Source organism: Engystomops pustulosus, chromosome 7 (assembly GCF_040894005.1).
Source record: "Engystomops pustulosus chromosome 7, aEngPut4.maternal, whole genome shotgun sequence".
Taxonomy (NCBI): Eukaryota; Metazoa; Chordata; class Amphibia; order Anura; family Leptodactylidae; genus Engystomops; species Engystomops pustulosus.
This window is the reverse complement of record NC_092417.1, coordinates 7,048,393-7,066,636: the sequence shown is the minus strand read 5'-3', so window position 1 is coordinate 7,066,636 and position 18,244 is coordinate 7,048,393. Positions and strand designations below refer to the sequence as shown.

The 18,244-nt window shown below is 56.8% G+C and overlaps 3 protein-coding genes across 3 annotated transcripts; 2 read left to right on the top strand and 1 right to left on the bottom strand.

The window, feature by feature from the left end:
- The first annotated feature begins 3,203 nt into the window (after positions 1-3,203).
- SDHC (succinate dehydrogenase complex subunit C) lies at positions 3,204-7,094 on the top strand. The gene is made up of 6 exons (XM_072114584.1): positions 3,204-3,342; positions 3,773-3,823; positions 3,904-4,005; positions 4,822-4,883; positions 4,960-5,123; positions 5,987-7,094. Exons 1-6 carry the CDS (start codon positions 3,323-3,325, stop codon positions 6,089-6,091), a joined length of 504 nt encoding a protein of 167 aa, XP_071970685.1. The 5' UTR covers positions 3,204-3,322; the 3' UTR covers positions 6,092-7,094.
- A 167-nt stretch (positions 7,095-7,261) lies between these two features.
- On the bottom strand, positions 7,262-11,623 carry CFAP126 (cilia and flagella associated protein 126). Its single transcript, XM_072114583.1, has 5 exons — positions 11,324-11,623; positions 10,431-10,493; positions 10,271-10,351; positions 7,588-7,764; positions 7,262-7,518 (listed from the first exon to the last, which is right to left on the bottom strand). The coding sequence occupies exons 1-5, from the start codon at positions 11,348-11,350 to the stop codon at positions 7,309-7,311; spliced, it is 558 nt and encodes a 185-aa protein (XP_071970684.1). The 5' UTR covers positions 11,351-11,623; the 3' UTR covers positions 7,262-7,308.
- A 26-nt stretch (positions 11,624-11,649) lies between these two features.
- Positions 11,650-17,892, top strand: EIF3F (eukaryotic translation initiation factor 3 subunit F). The gene is made up of 8 exons (XM_072114582.1): positions 11,650-11,856; positions 14,487-14,557; positions 14,624-14,703; positions 14,820-14,957; positions 15,093-15,184; positions 15,311-15,447; positions 17,485-17,598; positions 17,682-17,892. Exons 1-8 carry the CDS (start codon positions 11,715-11,717, stop codon positions 17,757-17,759), a joined length of 852 nt encoding a protein of 283 aa, XP_071970683.1. The 5' UTR covers positions 11,650-11,714; the 3' UTR covers positions 17,760-17,892.
- Positions 17,893-18,244: the final 352 nt, after the last annotated feature.

Here is an 18,244-nt window from a genome sequence, read left to right as displayed (position 1 = left end):
TATCTAATCCTATCCTGTGTGATACTGACTGCTGAGCTGTGTATCTAATCCCATCCTGTGTGATACAGTCTGCTGAGCTGTGTATCTAATCCTATCCTGTGTGATACTGCTGAGCTGTGTATCTAATCCTCTCCTGTGTGATACTGCTGAGCTGTGTATCTAATCCTCTCCTGTGTGATACTGTCTGCTGAGCTGTGTATCTAATCCCATCCTGTGTGATACTGTCTGCTGAGCTGTGTATCTAATCCTATCCTGTGTGATACTGTCTGCTGAGCTGTGTATCTAATCCTATCCTGTGTGATACTGACTGCTGAGCTGTGTATCTAATCCCATCCTGTGTGATACAGTCTGCTGAGCTGTGTATCTAATCCTATCCTGTGTGATACTGCTGAGCTGTGTATCTAGTCCTATCCTGAGTGATACTGACTGCTGAGCTGTGTATCTAATCCTATCCTGAGTGATACTGACTGCTGAGCTGTGTATCTAATCCTATCCTGTGTGATGCTGTCTGCTGAGCTGTATATCTAATCCTCTCCTGTGTGATACTGTCTGCTGAGCTGTGTATCTAATCCTATCCTGTGTGATACTGCTGAGCTGTGTATCTAATCCAGTCCTGTGTTATACTGTCTGCTGAGCTGTGTATCTAATCCCCTCCTGTGTGATACTGCTGAGCTGTGTATCTAATCCTATCCTGAGTGATACTGACTGCTGAGCTGTGTATCTAATCCTATCCTGTGTGATACTGTCTGCTGAGCTGTGTATCTAATCCTATCCTGTGTGATACTGTCTGCTGAGCTTTGTATCTAATCCCATCCTGTGTGATGCTGCTGAGCTGTGTATCTAATCCTTTCCTGTGTGATACTGCTGAGCTGTGTATCTAATCCTCTCCTGTGTGATACTGCTGAGCTGTGTATCTAATCCTCTCCTGTGTGATACTGCTGAGCTGTGTATCTAATCATATCCTGTGTGATGCTGCTGAGCTGTGTATCTAATCCTATCCTGTGTGATACTAACTGCTGAGCTGTGTATCTAATCCTATCCTGTGTGATACTTACTGCTGAGCTGTGTATCTAATCCTATCCTGTGTGATACTGACTGCTGAGCTGTGTATCTAATCCTATCCTGTGTGATACTGTCTGCTGAGCTGTGTATCTAATCCTCTCCTGTGTGATACTGCTGAGCTGTGTATCTAACCCTGTCCTGTGTGATACTGTCTGCTGAGCTGTGTATCTAATCCTATCCTGTGTGATACTGCTGAGCTGTGTATCTAATCCAATCCTGTGTGATACTGCTGAGCTGTGTATCTAATCCTCTCCTGTGTGATATAGCTGAGCTGTGTATCTAATCCTATCCTGTGTGATACTGACTGCTGAGCTGTGTATCTAATCCTATCCTGTGTGATACTGTCTGCTGAGAGGTGTATCTAATCCTCTCCTGTGTGATACTGCTGAGCTGTGTATCTAATCCTATCCTGTGTGATACTGTCTGCTGAGCTGTGTATCTGATCCTCTCCTGTGTGATACTGCTGAGCTGTGTATCTAACCCTGTCCTGTGAGATACTGTCTGCTGAGCTGTGTACCTAATCCTATCCGGTGTGATACTACTGAGCTGTGTATCTAAACCTCTCCTGTGCGATACTGCTGAGCTGTGTATCTAATCCTATCCTGTGTGATACTGTCTGCTGAGCTGTGTATCTAATCCTATCCTGTGTGATACAGTCTGCTGGGCTGTGTATCTAATCCTATCCTGTGTGATACTGCTGAGCTGTGTATCTAATCCTCTCCTGTGTGATACTGCCTGCTGAGCTGTGTATCTAATCATATCCTGTGTGATACTACTGAGCTGTGTATCTAATCCTCTCCTGTGTGATACTGCTGAGCTGTGTATCTAATCCTCTCCTGTGTGATACTACTGAGCTGTGTATCTAATCCTATCCTGTGTGATACTGCTGAGATATGTATCTAATCCTATCCTGTGTGATACAGTCTGCTGAGCTGTGTATCTAATCCTCTCCTGTGTGATACTGCTGAGCTGTGTATCTAATCCTATACTGTGTGATACTACTGAGCTGTGTATCTAATCCTCTCCTGTGTGATACTGCTGAGCTGTGTATCTAATCCTCTCCTGTGTGATACTGACTGCTGAGCTGTGTATCTAATCCTCTCCTGTCTGATACTGTCTGCTTAGCTGTGTATCTAATCCTCTCCTGTGTGATACTGCTGAGCTGTGTATCTAATCCCCTCCTGTGTGATACTGTCTGCTGAGCTGTGTATCTAATCCTCTCCTGTGTGATACTGCTGAGCTGTGTATCTAATCCTATCCTGTGTGATAAAGTCTGCTGAGCTGTGTATCTAATCCTATCCTGTGTGATACTGCTGAGCTGTGTATCTAATCCTATCCTGTGTGATACTGCTGAGCCGTGTATCTAATCCTATCCTGTGTGATACTGCTGAGCTGTGTATCTAATCCTCTCCTGTGTGTTACTGACTGCTGAGCTGTGTATCTAATCCTCTCCTGTGTGATACTGCTGAGCTGTGTATCTAATCTTATCCTGTGTGATACTGCTGAGCTGTGTATCTAATCCTCTCCTGTGTGATACTGTCTGCTGAGCTGTGTATCTAATCCTCTCCTGTGTGATACTGCTGAGCTGTGTATCTAATCCTATCCTGTGTGATACTGCTGAGCTGTGTATCTAATCTTATCCTGTGTGATACTGCTGAGCTGTGTATCTAATCCTCTCCTGTGTGATACTGTCTGCTGAGCTGTGTATCTAATCCTCTCCTGTGTGATACTGCTGAGCTGTGTATCTAATCCTCTCCTGTGTGATACTGACTGCTGAGCCGTGTATCTAATCCTATCCTGTGTGATCCTGTGAGCTGTGTATCTAATCCTATCCTGTGTGATACTGCTGAGCTGTGTATCTAATCCTATCCTGTGTGATACTGACTGCTGAGCCGTGTATCTAATCCTATCCTGTGTGATCCTGTGAGCTGTGTATCTAATCCTCTCCTGTGTGTTACTGACTGCTGAGCTGTGTATCTAATCCTCTCCTGTGTGATACTGACTGCTGAGCTGTGTATCTAATCCTAGCAGTTGTGGTACAGTCGGATTTTACCACGTGACATGCACTCCAGTATCTGAGCAGGCGGTTGCCATGGTTTCACACTTCCCACCAGTCCCTGCCTGATCACATGACTCCTAGTTCCGCGTTTTATCGTTAACCACTCCTCCTTCAGAGCTCGACCAATCAGCGCGCTGGAGGCGGGTGTAATTAGCGGCGCGCGGTGTCAGGAGTCTGTGACGTCACGTCAGTCAGGACAAGATGGCGGCGCTGTTATTGAGGTGACTTCCGAGGGAGATCGCGGGGTTCTGTGTTGATTTTTTCTTGTGGGGTTTGGGTCTCTCACTTCATGGGGGGTCAGTGCAGTGTATGACGGGAATGGGACAGTTATTGCGGGAAGGACAAGTGTTAGGGACTTGTGAGAGGTCATCTGGCAGTCACAGGTCAGCGCCGGGGTTAAAGGTCATGTGAAGGGTTAGAGATTTTAGGGGTGTAGTAAGTGCTATATGTGGGTGTAACCCCCTCCTCTGTGATGTGGTAGTTCTTTAGGGTGATGTGGTTGATGATGTATTTAAAGGGGCACTCCACCATCTCCCCTGTGTCTGAGGGGGGCGGAGCTTTTGTCACATGACCTCTCCTGTGTCCTCTGTGATTTGCAGGTAGGTGTGAGCGGTAATAGAGTTGCCCTTTAAGCCTCTGTTCTCTTTGCAGACACTCGGCCCGGCAATGCCTCCTGCTCCGGCCCTCGCTCTGCCTCCGGAGGTAAGTGACCTCTGACCTGTGTTGTCACACATGTTGAATGTCTGATCTTTATTGACACCTGACGTTCTGCCTGTTACCAGTGCGCTACCCATGGGGACGACGGCCAAGCAGGAGATGGAGCGATTCTGGGATAAGAACTCTCGGCTGAACCGCCCGCTGTCCCCCCACATCTCCATCTACGGGTAAGACCCCCTGTGTCACCCAGCTTTCCCAGACTCCTGCATGTGATGTGTGTCGGGACCCCTGTACAGGGTGAGATTAGATCAGTGAGTTCTGGCAGGCGCTGGGTGGGTCCGACGGCGCCCGGTGCCAGGAGTAAGTTGTTGGATCAGCGTTGTTTCGGGCTGGCGTCTGCATTGTTCCTCCGCCCCCGCACATACCAGCGCCCCCCGGCCATGAATAGCCCCGCTGTGTGCTGAGCCCCCACAACACATTCCTGGCACCGGACCCCCGCTATGTGCCAGCGCTGCACAGGACAAATGTGGATCCAGGACCCCAAAATAAATCCCTGCCCCCTCCACAGGACGAAGCACACAGCAGCCCCATGGATGTAGCACAGTGAGACGCAGCTCTGGCAGGGTGTAGTGCAATGTTACCCACAATGCATCAGGGTATTGGTGTGAGTAATGTATCTACCAATATTACAGCACACGGGTCACCATCACCCAACTCTGCAGCTCTATGTGTGACTGGAGTAGATAATGCATCTTCCAACCTGCAGCTCTGGGTGTGATAGGTACAGAATGAGGATGGTCAGCTGGTTCTGTATCTGCAGCTCTGGATGTGACTGGAGTGTAGGATGTGATCAGTACAGTAGATGCAGCTCTGGATGTGACTGGAGTGTAGGATGCGACACCTGTGTAGCATTCCGGGCCCCCATGGAGGGAGTGATGATGGTGGATGCGGGATTGGCTTGTCTCGTGTCACAGGACATAAGGGGGCACCCAGGGAGAGGGTGATGATGATGCTGAGCCCCCACTTTGCTTCTCTCCTGACAGATGGTCGTTGCCGATGATGATGTCCATCACACACAGAGGGACTGGCATTGCCCTGAGCGCTGGTGAGTGTGCCCCCTGTGGCGGCCATGTTTGTGTGTACGCAGGGGCCGCTGAATGACCTCTTGTGCTTCTCCTCAGGGGTCTCTCTGTTCGGCCTGTCCGCCCTGGTCCTCCCCGGTGACTACGCCTCATACCTGGAGCTGGTGAAGTCCCTCAGCCTGGGCCCCGCACTCATCTACTCCGCCAAATTCGCTATCGCCTTCCCCTTCATGTTCCACACATGGAACGGCATCCGCCACTTGGTGAGTGCAGACTCAACCTACTCCAACTACACCCCATTAAATATGAAACGTGGGGCACCAGAGGAGCCAGAGAGCGTGCAGCCAGTAACACAAAAGGAATGAGGATGCAGCTTTGGAAGTAACTGGAGTAATAGGTGACATGAGGCACTAGGAAGGCGTGAGGTTATACAGTCAGTGAGCAGCAGGAATGAGGATGCAGCTTTGGAAGTAACTGGAGTAAAAGGTGACATGGGGCGCTAGGAAGGCGTGAGGTTATACAGTCAGTGAGCAGCAGGAATGAGGATGCAGCTTTGGAAGTAACTGGAGTAATAGGTGACATGAGGCACTAGGAAGGCGTGAGGTTATACAGTCAGTGAGCAGCAGGAATGAGGATGCAGCTTTGGAAGTAACTGGAGTAAAAGGTGACATGGGGCGCTAGGAAGGCGTGAGGTTATACAGTCAGTGAGCAGCAGGAATGAGGATGCAGCTTTGGAAGTAACTGGAGTAATAGGTGACATGGGGCGCTAGGAAGGCGTGAGGTTATACAGTCAGTGAGCGGCAGAAATGAGGATGCAGCTTTGGAAGTAACTGGAGTAATAGGTGACATGGGGCGCTAGGAAGGCGTGAGGTTATACAGTCAGTGAGCGGCAGAAATGAGGATGCAGCTTTGGAAGTAACTGGAGTAATAGGTGACATGGGGCGCTAGGGAGGCGTGAGGTCATACAGTAAGTGAGCGGCAGGAATGAGGATGCAGCTTTGGAAGTAACTGGAGATTAGGACATGATGTAGCAGGGGGCACTGGGGAGACTTGGGCTAATGCAGAAGTGATGCTACAGCTTTGGATGTAACTGGAGTACAGGATGTGACTCTCTCCTCTCTTTTAGGCCTGGGACCTCGGGAAAGGCTTTAAGATCCCTGAAGTTTACCAGACGGGCTTCATAGTGCTGGGCCTCACCCTGCTGTCTGCTGCGGGCATCGCTGCCCTGTGATCATACCACCACCATCATCCCCTGACTGCCAAAGATCCCTGGCCAGTGCCTTTAGGCTACCAGGTGACCACTTACCTGGGCATCTCCCCCTCCCCCGCTCATTGCTTTACATTCAGACTATTAAAGGGAAAGTGTCGCTGCAGTGTAAGTCCTCTCCTATATCGTGCAGGACCTCAAGTCATCCCCGGTGCAGCCGCACAACATCCACACACATAATACATCCCATTGTCCCCGGGGATTGTGGGAAGGGAATGGAAATTCCACAATTTGTGTGGGAAATAAGGAAAGGGCAAAAGTAACTGAGGAGAGAGACAGAGGGGCTCCAAACTACAGCCCCATCACCTCCCCCCTCACACACCAGCATCTTACCCCCCTGTGCACTGGGCCATGTCTGAACACTGCTGTGCTCTGTGCTCCCTGCATTATCCTTGTAGGGATGTCTAATCAAACCGTTCTGTATGTTGTTAGTAGCAGCAGGACTGTGAAAAATGGCATTGTACCAAGAGTGTCTCCTCACACTGCTGTGCTCTTTGCTTTCTGAATTGCACTTCTTCCATGCAGGGGTTGTGGAGTAGTTAAATGCACCGATCCAAGGGCACAGCGGTGTGAGGACACGCCCATAGTTCAATCCTGGACTATAAATACATATATCACAGTCCTGCTGCTAGTAACACACCTAGGTCTGTTTACACATCTCTCCAGGGCTGCTCAGAGCACAGCAGTGTGAGGTCTGATTACACATTACTGCTGACGGTTCCCTTGGAAGGGGATGTCTGTCCTTTCTGGTCTCTATACTATAATTCTGGGGTCTTCCAGAGGCCCCCCCCCCCCATACATATAAAGAAGGGAACCTCCTGCCCCCCCCCCCCCCCCCCCCCTCCCCTTGCTCCTCACACACTTCTTTGGGGCGAGATGATGATTTCTCTTTCTTCTCCTGACTCTTGTGTTACCTGAACAGGCCCCGGATTGTACTGACCACTCAATAAAGAATATTGTATAGAAAGTTTGTGCCCCCCTCCTCCCCGGCCGCTGACACTTGTGCCTTTGTGTGGAGGAATGATTGTATCCCCCGGGAATGTGGCGGGGGGCGGGAGGACTCCCACAGCGCAGGCCACCAGGAGGCAGTGTGGTGCAGCGCCCCCTGGTGCAGTGAGGAGGGTTACAGCTTCATTCTCAGTGACTAACGTTTAATCAGTTGTAATGTGAAGCCCCCGTTCTCAGGCCTCCATCACTGGCTCCTTCTGATGAGACCCTCTAGCACTGCCGGGGTCCGCGTCTCTCTGCCTGTCATGGCGGCTGCTGCAGCTTCCTATACGAGAGCCTGGAGGACTGGCAGACTTCTGGGGGCTGCGCGAGGGGCGGACACTCCTCTGACTGGGGGTCCGGCTCTCCCGCTGGGGATCCTTGTCTTTGCTCTTCAGAGGAACCTGGAAAGACAATGTCTTATAAGAAGGTGGCACTACATGTCCCAGCATGCCCTGCGGTGTGTCACAGACCTTCCCAGTGATGTCCGGGCGCAGTCCATTGCAAGCGTTCAGGAGGGACTCGGATGTCTCGATCCATTCAGTAAGACGCCTGGAGGCGCCCGCTGAGCGCGATGTCAGGCTCACCCTACAGGGGGGGATCCTAGAGGGCATATCCCAGGTGCCAATGTATGTGCCCCAGGGGCTGACCTGGAGGGGAACAAGACAAGCAACAGGGGTCAGCATACACAGCGAGCTGCAATGTCCTGTGTGTCCTGACACCTTTCTATCATAGCCAGCAGTGGTCAGGGGTCAGCATGGGCGCTCTGACCCCTCTGTGACTACACCCCCTATACACAGCTAGCTGCCATATCCTGTGTGTCCTGACATCTTTCTATCATAGCCAGCAGTGGTCAGGGGTCAGCATGGGCGCTCTGGCCCCTCTGTGACTACACCCCCCATACACAGCGAGCTGCCATGTCCTGTGTGTCCTGACACCTTTCTATCATAGCCAGCAGTGGTCAGGGGTCAGCATGGGCGCTCTGACCCCTCTGTGACTACACCCCCCATACACAGCGAGCTGCCATGTCCTGTGTGTCCTGACACCTTTCTATCATAGCCAGCAGTGGTCAGGGGTCAGCATGGGCGCTCTGACCCCTCTGTGACTACACCCCCCATACACAGGGAGCTGCCATGTCCTGTGTGTCCTGACACCTTTATATCATAGCCAGCAGGGGTCAGCATGGGCGCTCTGACCCCTCTGTGACTACACCCCCATACACAGCGATCTGCCATGTCCTGTGTATCCTGACACCTTTCTATCATAGCCAGCAGGGGTCAGCATGGGCGCTCCGACCCCTCTGTGACTACACCCCCCATACACAGCGAGCTGCCATGTCCTGTGTGTACTGACACCTTTCTATCATAGCCAGCAGTGGTCAGGGGTCAGCATGGGTGCTCTGACCCCTCTGTGACTACACCCCCCATACACAGCGAGCTGCCATGTCCTGTGTCCTGACACCTTTCTATCATAGCCAGCAGTGGTCAGGGGTCAGCATGGATGCTCTGACCCCTCTGTGACTACACCCCCCATACACAGCGAGCTGCCATGTCCTGTGTGTCCTGACACCTTTCTATCATAGCCAGCAGTGGTCAGGGGTGAGCATGGGCGCTCTGACCCCTCTGTGACTACACCCCCCATACACAGCGAGCTGCCATGTCCTGTGTGTCCTGACACCTTTCTATCATAGCCAGCAGTGGTCAGGGGTCAGCATGGGCGCTCTGGCCCCTCTGTGACTACACCCCCCATACACAGCGAGCTGCCATGTCCTGTGTGTCCTGACACCTTTCTATCATAGCCAGCAGTGGACAGGGGTCAGCATGGGGACTCTGACCCCTCTGTGACTACACCCCCCATACACAGCGAGCTGCCATGTCCTGTGTCCTGACACCTTTCTATCATAGCCAGCAGTGGTCAGGGGTCAGCATGGATGCTCTGACCCCTCTGTGACTACACCCCCCATACACAGCGAGCTGCCATGTCCTGTGTGTCCTGACACCTTTCTATCATAGCCAGCAGTGGTCAGGGGTCAGCATGGGCGCTCTGGCCCCTCTGTGACTACACCCCCCATACACAGCGAGCTGCCATGTCCTGTGTGTCCTGACACCTTTCTATCATAGCCAGCAGTGGACAGGGGTCAGCATGGGGACTCTGACCCCTCTGTGACTACACCCCCCATACACAGCGAGCTGCCATGTCCTGTGTGTCCTGACACCTTTCTATCATAGCCAGCAGGGGTCAGCATGGGTGCTCTGACCCCTCTGTGACTACACCCCCCATACACAGCAAGCTGCCATGTCCTGTGTCCTGACACCTTTCTATCATAGCCAGCAGTGGTCAGGGGTCAGCATGGGAGCTCTGACCTCTCTGTGACTACACTCCCCATACACAGCGAGCTGCCATGTCCTGTGTCCTGACACCTTTCTATCATATCCAGCAGTGGTCAGGGGTCAGCATGGGTGCTCTCACCCCTCTGTGACTACATCCCCCATACACAGCGAGCTGCCATGTCCTGTGTGTCCTGACACCTTTCTATCATAGCCAGCAGTGGTCAGCATGGGCGCTCTGACCCCTCTGTGACTACACCCCCCATACACAGCGAGCTGCCATGTCCTGTGTGTCCTGACACCTTTCTATCATAGCCAGCAGGGGTCAGCATGGGTGCTCTGACCCCTCTGTGACTACACCCCCCATACACAGCGAGCTGCCATGTCCTGTGTGTCCTGACACCTTTCTATCATAGCCAGCAGTGGTCAGCATGGGCGCTCTGACCCCTCTGTGACTACACCCCCCATACACAGCGAGCTGCCATGTCCTGTGTGTCCTGACACCTTTCTATCATAGCCAGCAGGGGTCAGCATGGGTGCTCTGACCCCTCTGTGACTATACCCCCATACACAGCGAGCTGCCATGTCCTGTGTCCTGACACCTTTCTATCATATCCAGCAGTGGTCAGGGGTCAGCATGGGTGCTCTGACCCCTCTGTGACTACACCCCCATACACAGCGAGCTGCCATATCCTGTGTGTCCTGACACCTTTCTATCATAGCCAGCAGTGGTCAGGGGTCAGCATGGGCGCTCTGACCTCTCTGTTATATTAGGTATCATGTAAGTAATACGCTCCCTCATACTAGCAGATGGGGTGTGTGAACTTACCTTTGACCTTGGGACCCCAGGAAGCAGGTGACCTCTGTTGTCAGTAATGAACTGTGTGAAGCCATCATGAGTGGAAGGTCTCTGGAATATATAAAGTACAGCTTGTGACGATAGCGCCCCCTGCTGACGGCTCTTCTTGCAGACACAGGGCACATGTTACCTCCTTGTAGGGTCGGGGAATGTTCCAGTTCTGCAGTTTGCTGGAGGTGAAAGCTCCGTCATACTGGAGAGAGAAGACACCAGTGAAGGCCAAGTCCTCCAAGTCATATATAGCAAGATATAGCGCCCCCTTCTGCAAGGGTTCTGCAGTGTATCCTAATACTGTGAATGGCACCACGGGAGCTCTGCTACCTAAACCCTGACCCCCTGAAGCCCCCTGTACCTGAGCCGTGACCCCTGAAGCCCTCTACACCTGAGCCGTGACCCCTGCAACCCCCCGCTACCTGAACCGTGACCCCTGCAACCCCCCGCTACCTGAACCGTGACCCCTGGGCCCCCGCTACCTGAGTCGTGACCCCTGGGCCCCTTATACCTGACCCCTGAAGGCCTCGCTACTAGAGCCCTGACCCCTGAAAGCCCCCACTACCAGAGTCGTGACCCCTGAAGCCCTCTATACCTGAGCTGTGACCCTTGAAGGCCTCACTACTGGAGTGTGACCCCCTGAAGCCCCCGCTACCAGAGCCATGACCCCTGCAGCCCCCACTACCTGACCCCTGCAGCCCCCACTACCTGAGCCCTAACCCTTGCTACCAGAGCCGTGACCCCTGAAGCTCACTATACCTGAGCCGTGACCCCCTGAAGCCCCATATACCTGAGCCCTGACCCCCTGAAGCCCCCTATACCTGAGCCCTGACCCCCTGAAGCCCCCTATACCTGAGCCCTGACCCCCTGATGCCCCTGCTACCTGCGCTGTGACCCCTGAAGCCCTCTATACCTGAGCCATGACCCCTGAAGCCCCACTATATGAGCCGTGACCCCCTGAAGCCCCCTATATCTGAGCCCTGTGACCCCGATACCTGAGTCGTGACCTCTGGCCCTTCTCCTGGGATGTACCTGGCTTGCTGAGTAGTAAGTGGCCATTGCTCGTGTTATTGTTGCCCTTCTCTCTCTTTCTCTCCAGATTGTTTACTACTGTATCATAGCAACCGTTACCAGGGGACGGGACGTGACACCCAAAGCTTCTCAGTCCCGCGGCCCCTTAGATAAAGCTAATTGGCTGAGGAGGTCACGTGACTGTGGCATTATTTGTCCTGACTACAACTCCCAGCATGCTCGTGTGACCGGCTCCGGAGAATGCTGGGACCTGACTTCGCGTCACCCATAACCAGGTCACGTGCCGCGCGCCTGCACCAATCAGGGCGCGCGTTGTTCGGCGTCCAATCAGAGTTGGAGTTCCGTTGCGGCTTCTTGGCTCCGCCCCTCTCGCTCTTTCTCTACTATCAGCATGGCGGCTCCGGTGGTGACGGTGATGCCGGCGGCTCTGCACGGCCCCGTGGTGCGGGTACATCCCGTGGTCCTGGCGTCCATCGTGGACAGCTACGAGCGGAGGAACGAGGGCGCCGCCCGGGTGATCGGGACTCTGCTGGGTGAGGAGAGCGGGGGCGCAGGGGGCCCCGGGCCGGGCGCTGTACAGGGGCCCCGGGCACAGCTCTGGAGGGGTTACGTGTGGGAGCCTCAGGGGGCTGTATAGGGGGTCATTTACACTGTGCGGCTTTGTGTAGTTTGAACTTCGGCCGTATGTATGGGCGATGCGCCGTGTTACGGGATACCATTACGCATACCATACGTTCGTATGAAGTTGTAATTTAGTAGGAGGGGGTGGGGGCAGTGCTGCGTACATCGGGGGGTGGGGGGTTGGTTGCTGTGTACACCAGGAGTCGGCGGGGGGCAGTGCTGTGTACACTGGGGGTGGGGGGTTGGTTGCAAGCGGTGTACACCAGGAGGGGGTGGGGGTTGGTTGCTGTGTACACCAGGAGGGGGCGGGGTGCAGTGCTGTGTACACTGGGGGTGGGGGGTTGGTTACTGTGTACACCAGGAGTGGGCGGGGGGCAGTGCTGTGTACACTGGGGGTGGTTGGTTGCTGTGTACACCAGGAGTGGGCGGGGGGCAGTGCTGTGTACACTGGGGGTGGGGGGGGGGGGGTTGGTTGCTGTGTACACCAGGAGTGGGCGGGGGGCAGTGCTGTGTACACTGGGGGTGGGGGTGGGGGGTTGGTTGCTGTGTACACCAGGAGTGGGCGGGGGGCAGTGCTGTGTACACTGGGGGTGGGGGCGGGGGGGGGTTGGTTGCTGTGTACACCAGGAGTGGGCGGGGGGCAGTGCTGTGTACACTGGGGGTGGGGGCGGGGGGGGTTGGTTGCTGTGTACACCAGGAGTGGGCGGGGGGCAGTGCTGTGTACACTGGGGGTGGGGGGGGTGGGGGGTTGGTTGCTGTGTACACCAGGAGTGGGCGGGGGGCAGTGCTGTGTACACTGGGGGTGGGGGGGGGGGGGGGGGGTTTGGTTGCTGTGTACACCAGGAGTGGGCGGGGGGCAGTGCTGTGTACACTGGGGGTGGGGGGTTGGTTGCTGTATACACAAGGAGGGGGCGGGGGGCAGTGCTGTGTACACTGGGGGTGGGGGGGGGGGTTGGTTGCTGTGTACACCGGGAGTGGGTGGGGGCAGTGCTGTGTACACTGGGGGTGGGGGGTTGGTTGCTGTGTACACCAGGAGGGGGCGGGGGCGGGGGCAGTGCTGTGTACACCAGGAGGGGGCGGGGGGCAGTGCTGTGTACACTGGGGGCGGGGGCAGTGCTGTGTACACCAGGAGGGGGCGGGGGGCAGTGCTGTGTACACTGGGGGTGGGGGTGGGGGGGGTTGGTTGCTGTGTACACCAGGAGGGGGCGGGGGCAGTGCTGTGTACACCAGGAGGGGGCGGGGGCAGTGCTGTGTACACCAGGAGGGGGCGGGGGCAGTGCTGTGTACACCAGGAGGGGGCGGGGGCAGTGCTGTGTACACCAGGAGGGGGCGGGGGCAGTGCTGTGTACACCAGGAGGGGGCGGGGGGCAGTGCTGTGTACACAAGGAGGGGGCGGGGGGCAGTGCTGTGTACACAAGGAGGGGGCGGGGGGCAGTGCTGTGTACACAAGGAGGGGGCGGGGGGCAGTGCTGTGTACACAAGGAGGGGGCGGGGGGCAGTGCTGTGTACACAAGGAGGGGGCGGGGGGCAGTGCTGTGTACACCAGGAGGGGGCGGGGGGCAGTGCTGTGTACACTGGGGGCGGGGGCAGTGCTGTGTACACCAGGAGGGGGTGGGGGGCAGTGCTGTGTACACCAGGGGGGGGGGTTGGTTGCTGTGTACACCAGGAGGGGGCGGGGGGCAGTGCTGTGTACACCAGGAGTGGGCGGGGGCAGTGCTGTGTACACTGGGGGTGGGGGTGGGGGGTGGTTGCTGTGTACACCAGGAGTGGGCGGGGGGCAGTGCTGTGTACACTGGGGGTGGGGGTGGGGGGTTGGTTGCTGTGTACACCAGGAGGGGGCGGGGGGCAGTGCTGTGTACACCAAGAGGGGGCGGGGGGCAGTGCTGTGTACACCAGGAGGGGGCGGGGGGCAGTGCTGTGTACACCAGGAGGGGGCGGGGGGCAGTGCTGTGTACACCAGGAGGGGGCGGGGGGCAGTGCTGTGTACACCAGGAGGGGGCGGGGGCAGTGCTGTGTACACCAGGAGGGGGCGGGGGCAGTGCTGTGTACACCAGGAGGGGGCGGGGGCAGTGCTGTGTACATTGGGGGTGGGTTGCTGTGTACACCAGGAGGGGACGGGGGGCAGTGCTGTGTACACCAGGAGGGGGCGGGGGGCAGTGCTGTGTACACCAGGAGGGGGCGGGGGGCAGTGCTGTGTACACCGGGGGTGAGGGGTTGGTTGCTGTGTACACCAGGAGTGGGCGGGGGGCAGTGCTGTGTACACTGGGGTTGGTTGCATGCGGTGTACACCAGGAGTGGGCGGGGGGCAGTGCTGTGTACACTGGGGTTGGTTGCATGCGGTGTACACCAGGAGTGGGCGGGGGGCAGTGCTGTGTACACTGGGGTTGGTTGCATGCGGTGTACACCAGGAGTGGGCGGGGGGCAGTGCTGTGTACACTGGGGGTGGGGGGTTGGTTGGTTGCTGTGTACACCAGGAGGTGGCGCTGTCTCGCACTATCTCCCCCCTGTATGTTGTGTATATGTGACGTCTGGTCTCCCGCAGGTTCGGTGGACAAGCACTCCATAGAGGTCACCAACTGCTTCTCCGTGCCGCACAATGAGTCTGAGGACGAGGTACCCGCTGCTCTGGTATTGGGGGGTCGTCTCCCGCTCCGGCCTCTAACATTCCCTGTTTTCCAGGTGGCTGTGGACATGGAATTTGCCAAGAACATGTATGAGCTGCACAAGAAGGTGTCCTCCACCGAGCAGATCCTGGGCTGGTGAGTGTCACCCAGGGGGTTAATGGGGTGACATGTGACCCCCGGGGGTGGGGTCGGGCCTTGTGTGACCCCGGGTCATGGGGTCGGCCCGTGTGTGACCCTGTCTTGTCCTGCAGGTACGCCACCGGGAACGACATCACAGAACATTCGGTGCTGATCCACGAGTATTACAGCCGCGAGGCCACCAACCCCATCCACCTCACCGTGGACACCAGCCTGCAGGGGGCGCGCATGGGCATCAAGGCCTACATCAGGTACTGACTCCTGCAGAGCATCGCTCCTAGGACCTCTCTGCAGAACATGGCTCCACTGTCTGATGATATATCCTGCAGATGATTCCCCCTGAGCCCTCCCTACCTCTGATCCCCATCATGTCTCTCCTCCTGCAGCTCTCCGATGGGTGTTCCTGGTAAGACGATGGGTGTGATGTTCACTCCGCTGACGGTGCAGTTTGTGTATTATGACACGGAGAGGATTGGAGGTGAGTGGTGTCTCCTGCAGGGGGCGCTCTGTTGTATTACACCATCAGTGGCTCCTCTGTGTATTGTGGTATCACAGCGCCACCTGGTGGCTGGTATTACTCACTGATCTCATTCATTTCTTTCAGTCGACCTCGTATCTAAAACCTGCTTCAACCCCAACCGCTCCATCAGCCTGACCAGTGACCTGCAGCAGGTGGGCTCCGCCGCCACCCGCCTCCTGGACTCCCTGGGCACTGTGCTGCAGTATGCCGAGGACGTGCTGGTATGACCACCCCTGTGTCTCCTTCTCCTCTTTGACCCTTGCACCTGTCTTTTCCTCTGTGACTCCTGTGCTTGTCTCCTCGTCCCCCTCCTCTGTGACTCTTGTGCCTGTGGCTCCTCCTTCTCCTCTGTGACTCTTGGGTCTGTGTCTCCTCGTTCCCCTCCTCCTCTGTGACTCTTGGGTCTGTGTCTCCTCGTCCCCCTCCTCCTCTGTGACTCTTGGGCCTGCGGCTCCTCGTCCCCCTCCTCCTCTGTGACTCTTGGGTCTGTGTCTCCTCGTCCCCCTCCTCCTCTGTGACTCTTGGGTCTGTGTCTCCTCGTCCCCCTCCTCCTCTGTGACTCTTGGGTCTGTGTCTCCTCGTCCCCCTCCTCCTCTGTGAATCTTGGGCCCGGGGCTCCTCGTCCCCCTCCTCCTCTGTGACTCTTGGGCCTGCGGCTCCTCGTCCCCCTCCTCCTCTGTGACTCTTGGGCCTGCGGCTCCTCGTCCCCCTCCTCCTCTGTGACTCTTGGGCCTGCGGCTCCTCGTCCCCCTCCTCCTCTGTGACTCTTGGGCCTGCGGCTCCTCGTCCCCCTCCTCCTCTGTGACTCTTGGGCCTGCGGCTCCTCGTCCCCCTCCTCCTCTGTGACTCTTGGGCCTGCGGCTCCTCGTCCCCCTCCTCCTCTCTGACTCTTGGGCCTGGGGCTCCTCGTCCCCCTCCTCCTCCTCTGTGGCTCCTCGTCCCCCCTCCTCCTCCTCTGTGGCTCCTCGTCCCCCCTCCTCCTCCTCTGTGGCTCCTCGTCCCCCCTCCTCCTCCTCTGTGGCTCCTCGTCCCCCCTCCTCCTCCTCTGTGGCTCCTCGTCCCCCCTCCTCCTCCTCTGTGGCTCCTCGTCCCCCCTCCTCCTCCTCTGTGGCTCCTCGTCCCCACTCCTCCTCCTCTGTGGCTCCTCGTCCCCCCTCCTCCTCCTCTGTGGCTCCTCGTCCCCCCTCCTCCTCCTCTGTGGCTCCTCGTCCCCCCTCCTCCTCCTCTGTGGCTCCTCGTCCCCCCTCCTCCTCCTCCTCTGACTCTGTGGCTCCTCGTCCCCCCTCCTCCTCCTCCTCTGACTCTGTGGCTCCTCGTCCCCCCTCCTCCTCCTCCTCTGACTCTGTGGCTCCTCGTCCCCCCCTCCTCCTCCTCCTCTGACTCTGTGGCTCCTCGTCCCCCCTCCTCCTCCTCCTCTGACTCTGTGGCTCCTCGTCCCCCCTCCTCCTCCTCCTCTGACTCTGTGGCTCCTCGTCCCCCCTCCTCCTCCTCCTCTGACTCTGTGGCTCCTCGTCCCCCCTCCTCCTCCTCCTCTGACTCTGTGGCTCCTCGTCCCCCCTCCTCCTCCTCCTCTGACTCTGTGGCTCCTCGTCCCCCCTCCTCCTCCTCCTCTGACTCTGTGGCTCCTCGTCCCCCCTCCTCCTCCTCCTCTGACTCTGTGGCTCCTCGTCCCCCCTCCTCCTCCTCCTCTGACTCTGTGGCTCCTCGTCCCCCCTCCTCCTCCTCCTCTGACTCTGTGGCTCCTCGTCCCCCCTCCTCCTCCTCCTCTGACTCTGTGGCTCCTCGTCCCCCCTCCTCCTCCTCCTCTGACTCTGTGGCTCCTCGTCCCCCCTCCTCCTCCTCCTCTGACTCTGTGGCTCCTCGTCCCCCCTCCTCCTCCTCCTCTGACTCTGTGGCTCCTCGTCCCCCCTCCTCCTCCTCCTCTGACTCTGTGGCTCCTCGTCCCCCCTCCTCCTCCTCCTCTGACTCTGTGGCTCCTCGTCCCCCCTCCTCCTCCTCCTCTGACTCTGTGGCTCCTCGTCCCCCCTCCTCCTCCTCCTCTGACTCTGTGGCTCCTCGTCCCCCCTCCTCCTCCTCCTCTGACTCTGTGGCTCCTCGTCCCCCCTCCTCCTCCTCCTCTGACTCTGTGGCTCCTCGTCCCCCCTCCTCCTCCTCCTCTGACTCTGTGGCTCCTCGTCCCCCCTCCTCCTCCTCCTCCGACTCTGTGGCTCCTCGTCCCCCCTCCTCCTCCTCCTCTGACTCTGTGTCTCTTCTCTCAGTCAGGGAAGGTCTCTGCAGACAATAACGTGGGCCGCTTCCTCATGGATCTGGTTAACCAAGTTCCCAAAATCTCCCCTGAAGACTTTGAGGCCATGCTGAACAGTAACATCAATGTGAGTGCGGCCCCCGGCCCGGCAGGTAATGGCTGTGTGCTGCTGACTGTCACCTTGTGGCTGATGACATGTTCTCTCCCCAGGATCTGCTGATGGTCACTTACCTGGCTAACCTCACCCAGTCCCAGATTGCTCTCAATGAGAAGCTGCTGAACCTGTGATGCCCACACTGCCCCCTACAGGCCGGACGCCACCAGCGTGTACAGAGTGTTACAGTGTAATATGAGGATTATACACAATGTCTGGACTTTGTTCTTTTCCCCTATTTTTGTGAAATAAAAGAATTTCACATTATATGGAGTCATCCTGGACCAGCGCCGCGCATACCCCAGGGGGTTATAGTATCATATCCACGAGGAACGGACCCTAACTGATGTGTAACGTGTGATCAGTGTATGTGATGTCATCACCAAGGGGCGGGGCTGTGACCACCTCTCACACAGGATATACAGGCAGGGGGCGGGGCTGTGACTACCTCTCACACAGGATATACAGGCAGGGGGAGGGGCTGTGACTACCTCTCACACAGGATATACAGGCAGGGGGCGGGGCTGTGACTACCTCTCACACGGGATGTACAGGGGCGGGGCTGTGACTACCTCTACCTCTCACACGGGATGTACAGGCAGGGGGCGGGGCTGTGACT

Coding starts and splice junctions, on each gene's coding strand:
- SDHC (XM_072114584.1), top strand. CDS start 3,323: ATGGCGGCGCTGTTATTGAG. Junction 3,343..3,772: donor ATGGCGGCGCTGTTATTGAG/GTGACTTCCGAG, acceptor TTCTCTTTGCAG/ACACTCGGCCCGGCAATGCC. Junction 3,824..3,903: donor CCCTCGCTCTGCCTCCGGAG/GTAAGTGACCTC, acceptor GCCTGTTACCAG/TGCGCTACCCATGGGGACGA.
- CFAP126 (XM_072114583.1), bottom strand. CDS start 11,350: ATGGCCACTTACTACTCAGCAAGCCAG. Junction 10,494..11,323: donor CTTACTACTCAGCAAGCCAG/GTACATCCCAGG, acceptor TTCTCTCTCCAG/TATGACGGAGCTTTCACCTC. Junction 7,519..7,587: donor GCCCGGACATCACTGGGAAG/GTCTGTGACACA, acceptor TTGTCTTTCCAG/GTTCCTCTGAAGAGCAAAGA.
- EIF3F (XM_072114582.1), top strand. CDS start 11,715: ATGGCGGCTCCGGTGGTGACGGTGATGCCGGCGGCTCTGCACGGCCCC. Junction 14,704..14,819: donor ACCGAGCAGATCCTGGGCTG/GTGAGTGTCACC, acceptor CTTGTCCTGCAG/GTACGCCACCGGGAACGACA. Junction 15,448..17,484: donor AGTATGCCGAGGACGTGCTG/GTATGACCACCC, acceptor CTCTTCTCTCAG/TCAGGGAAGGTCTCTGCAGA.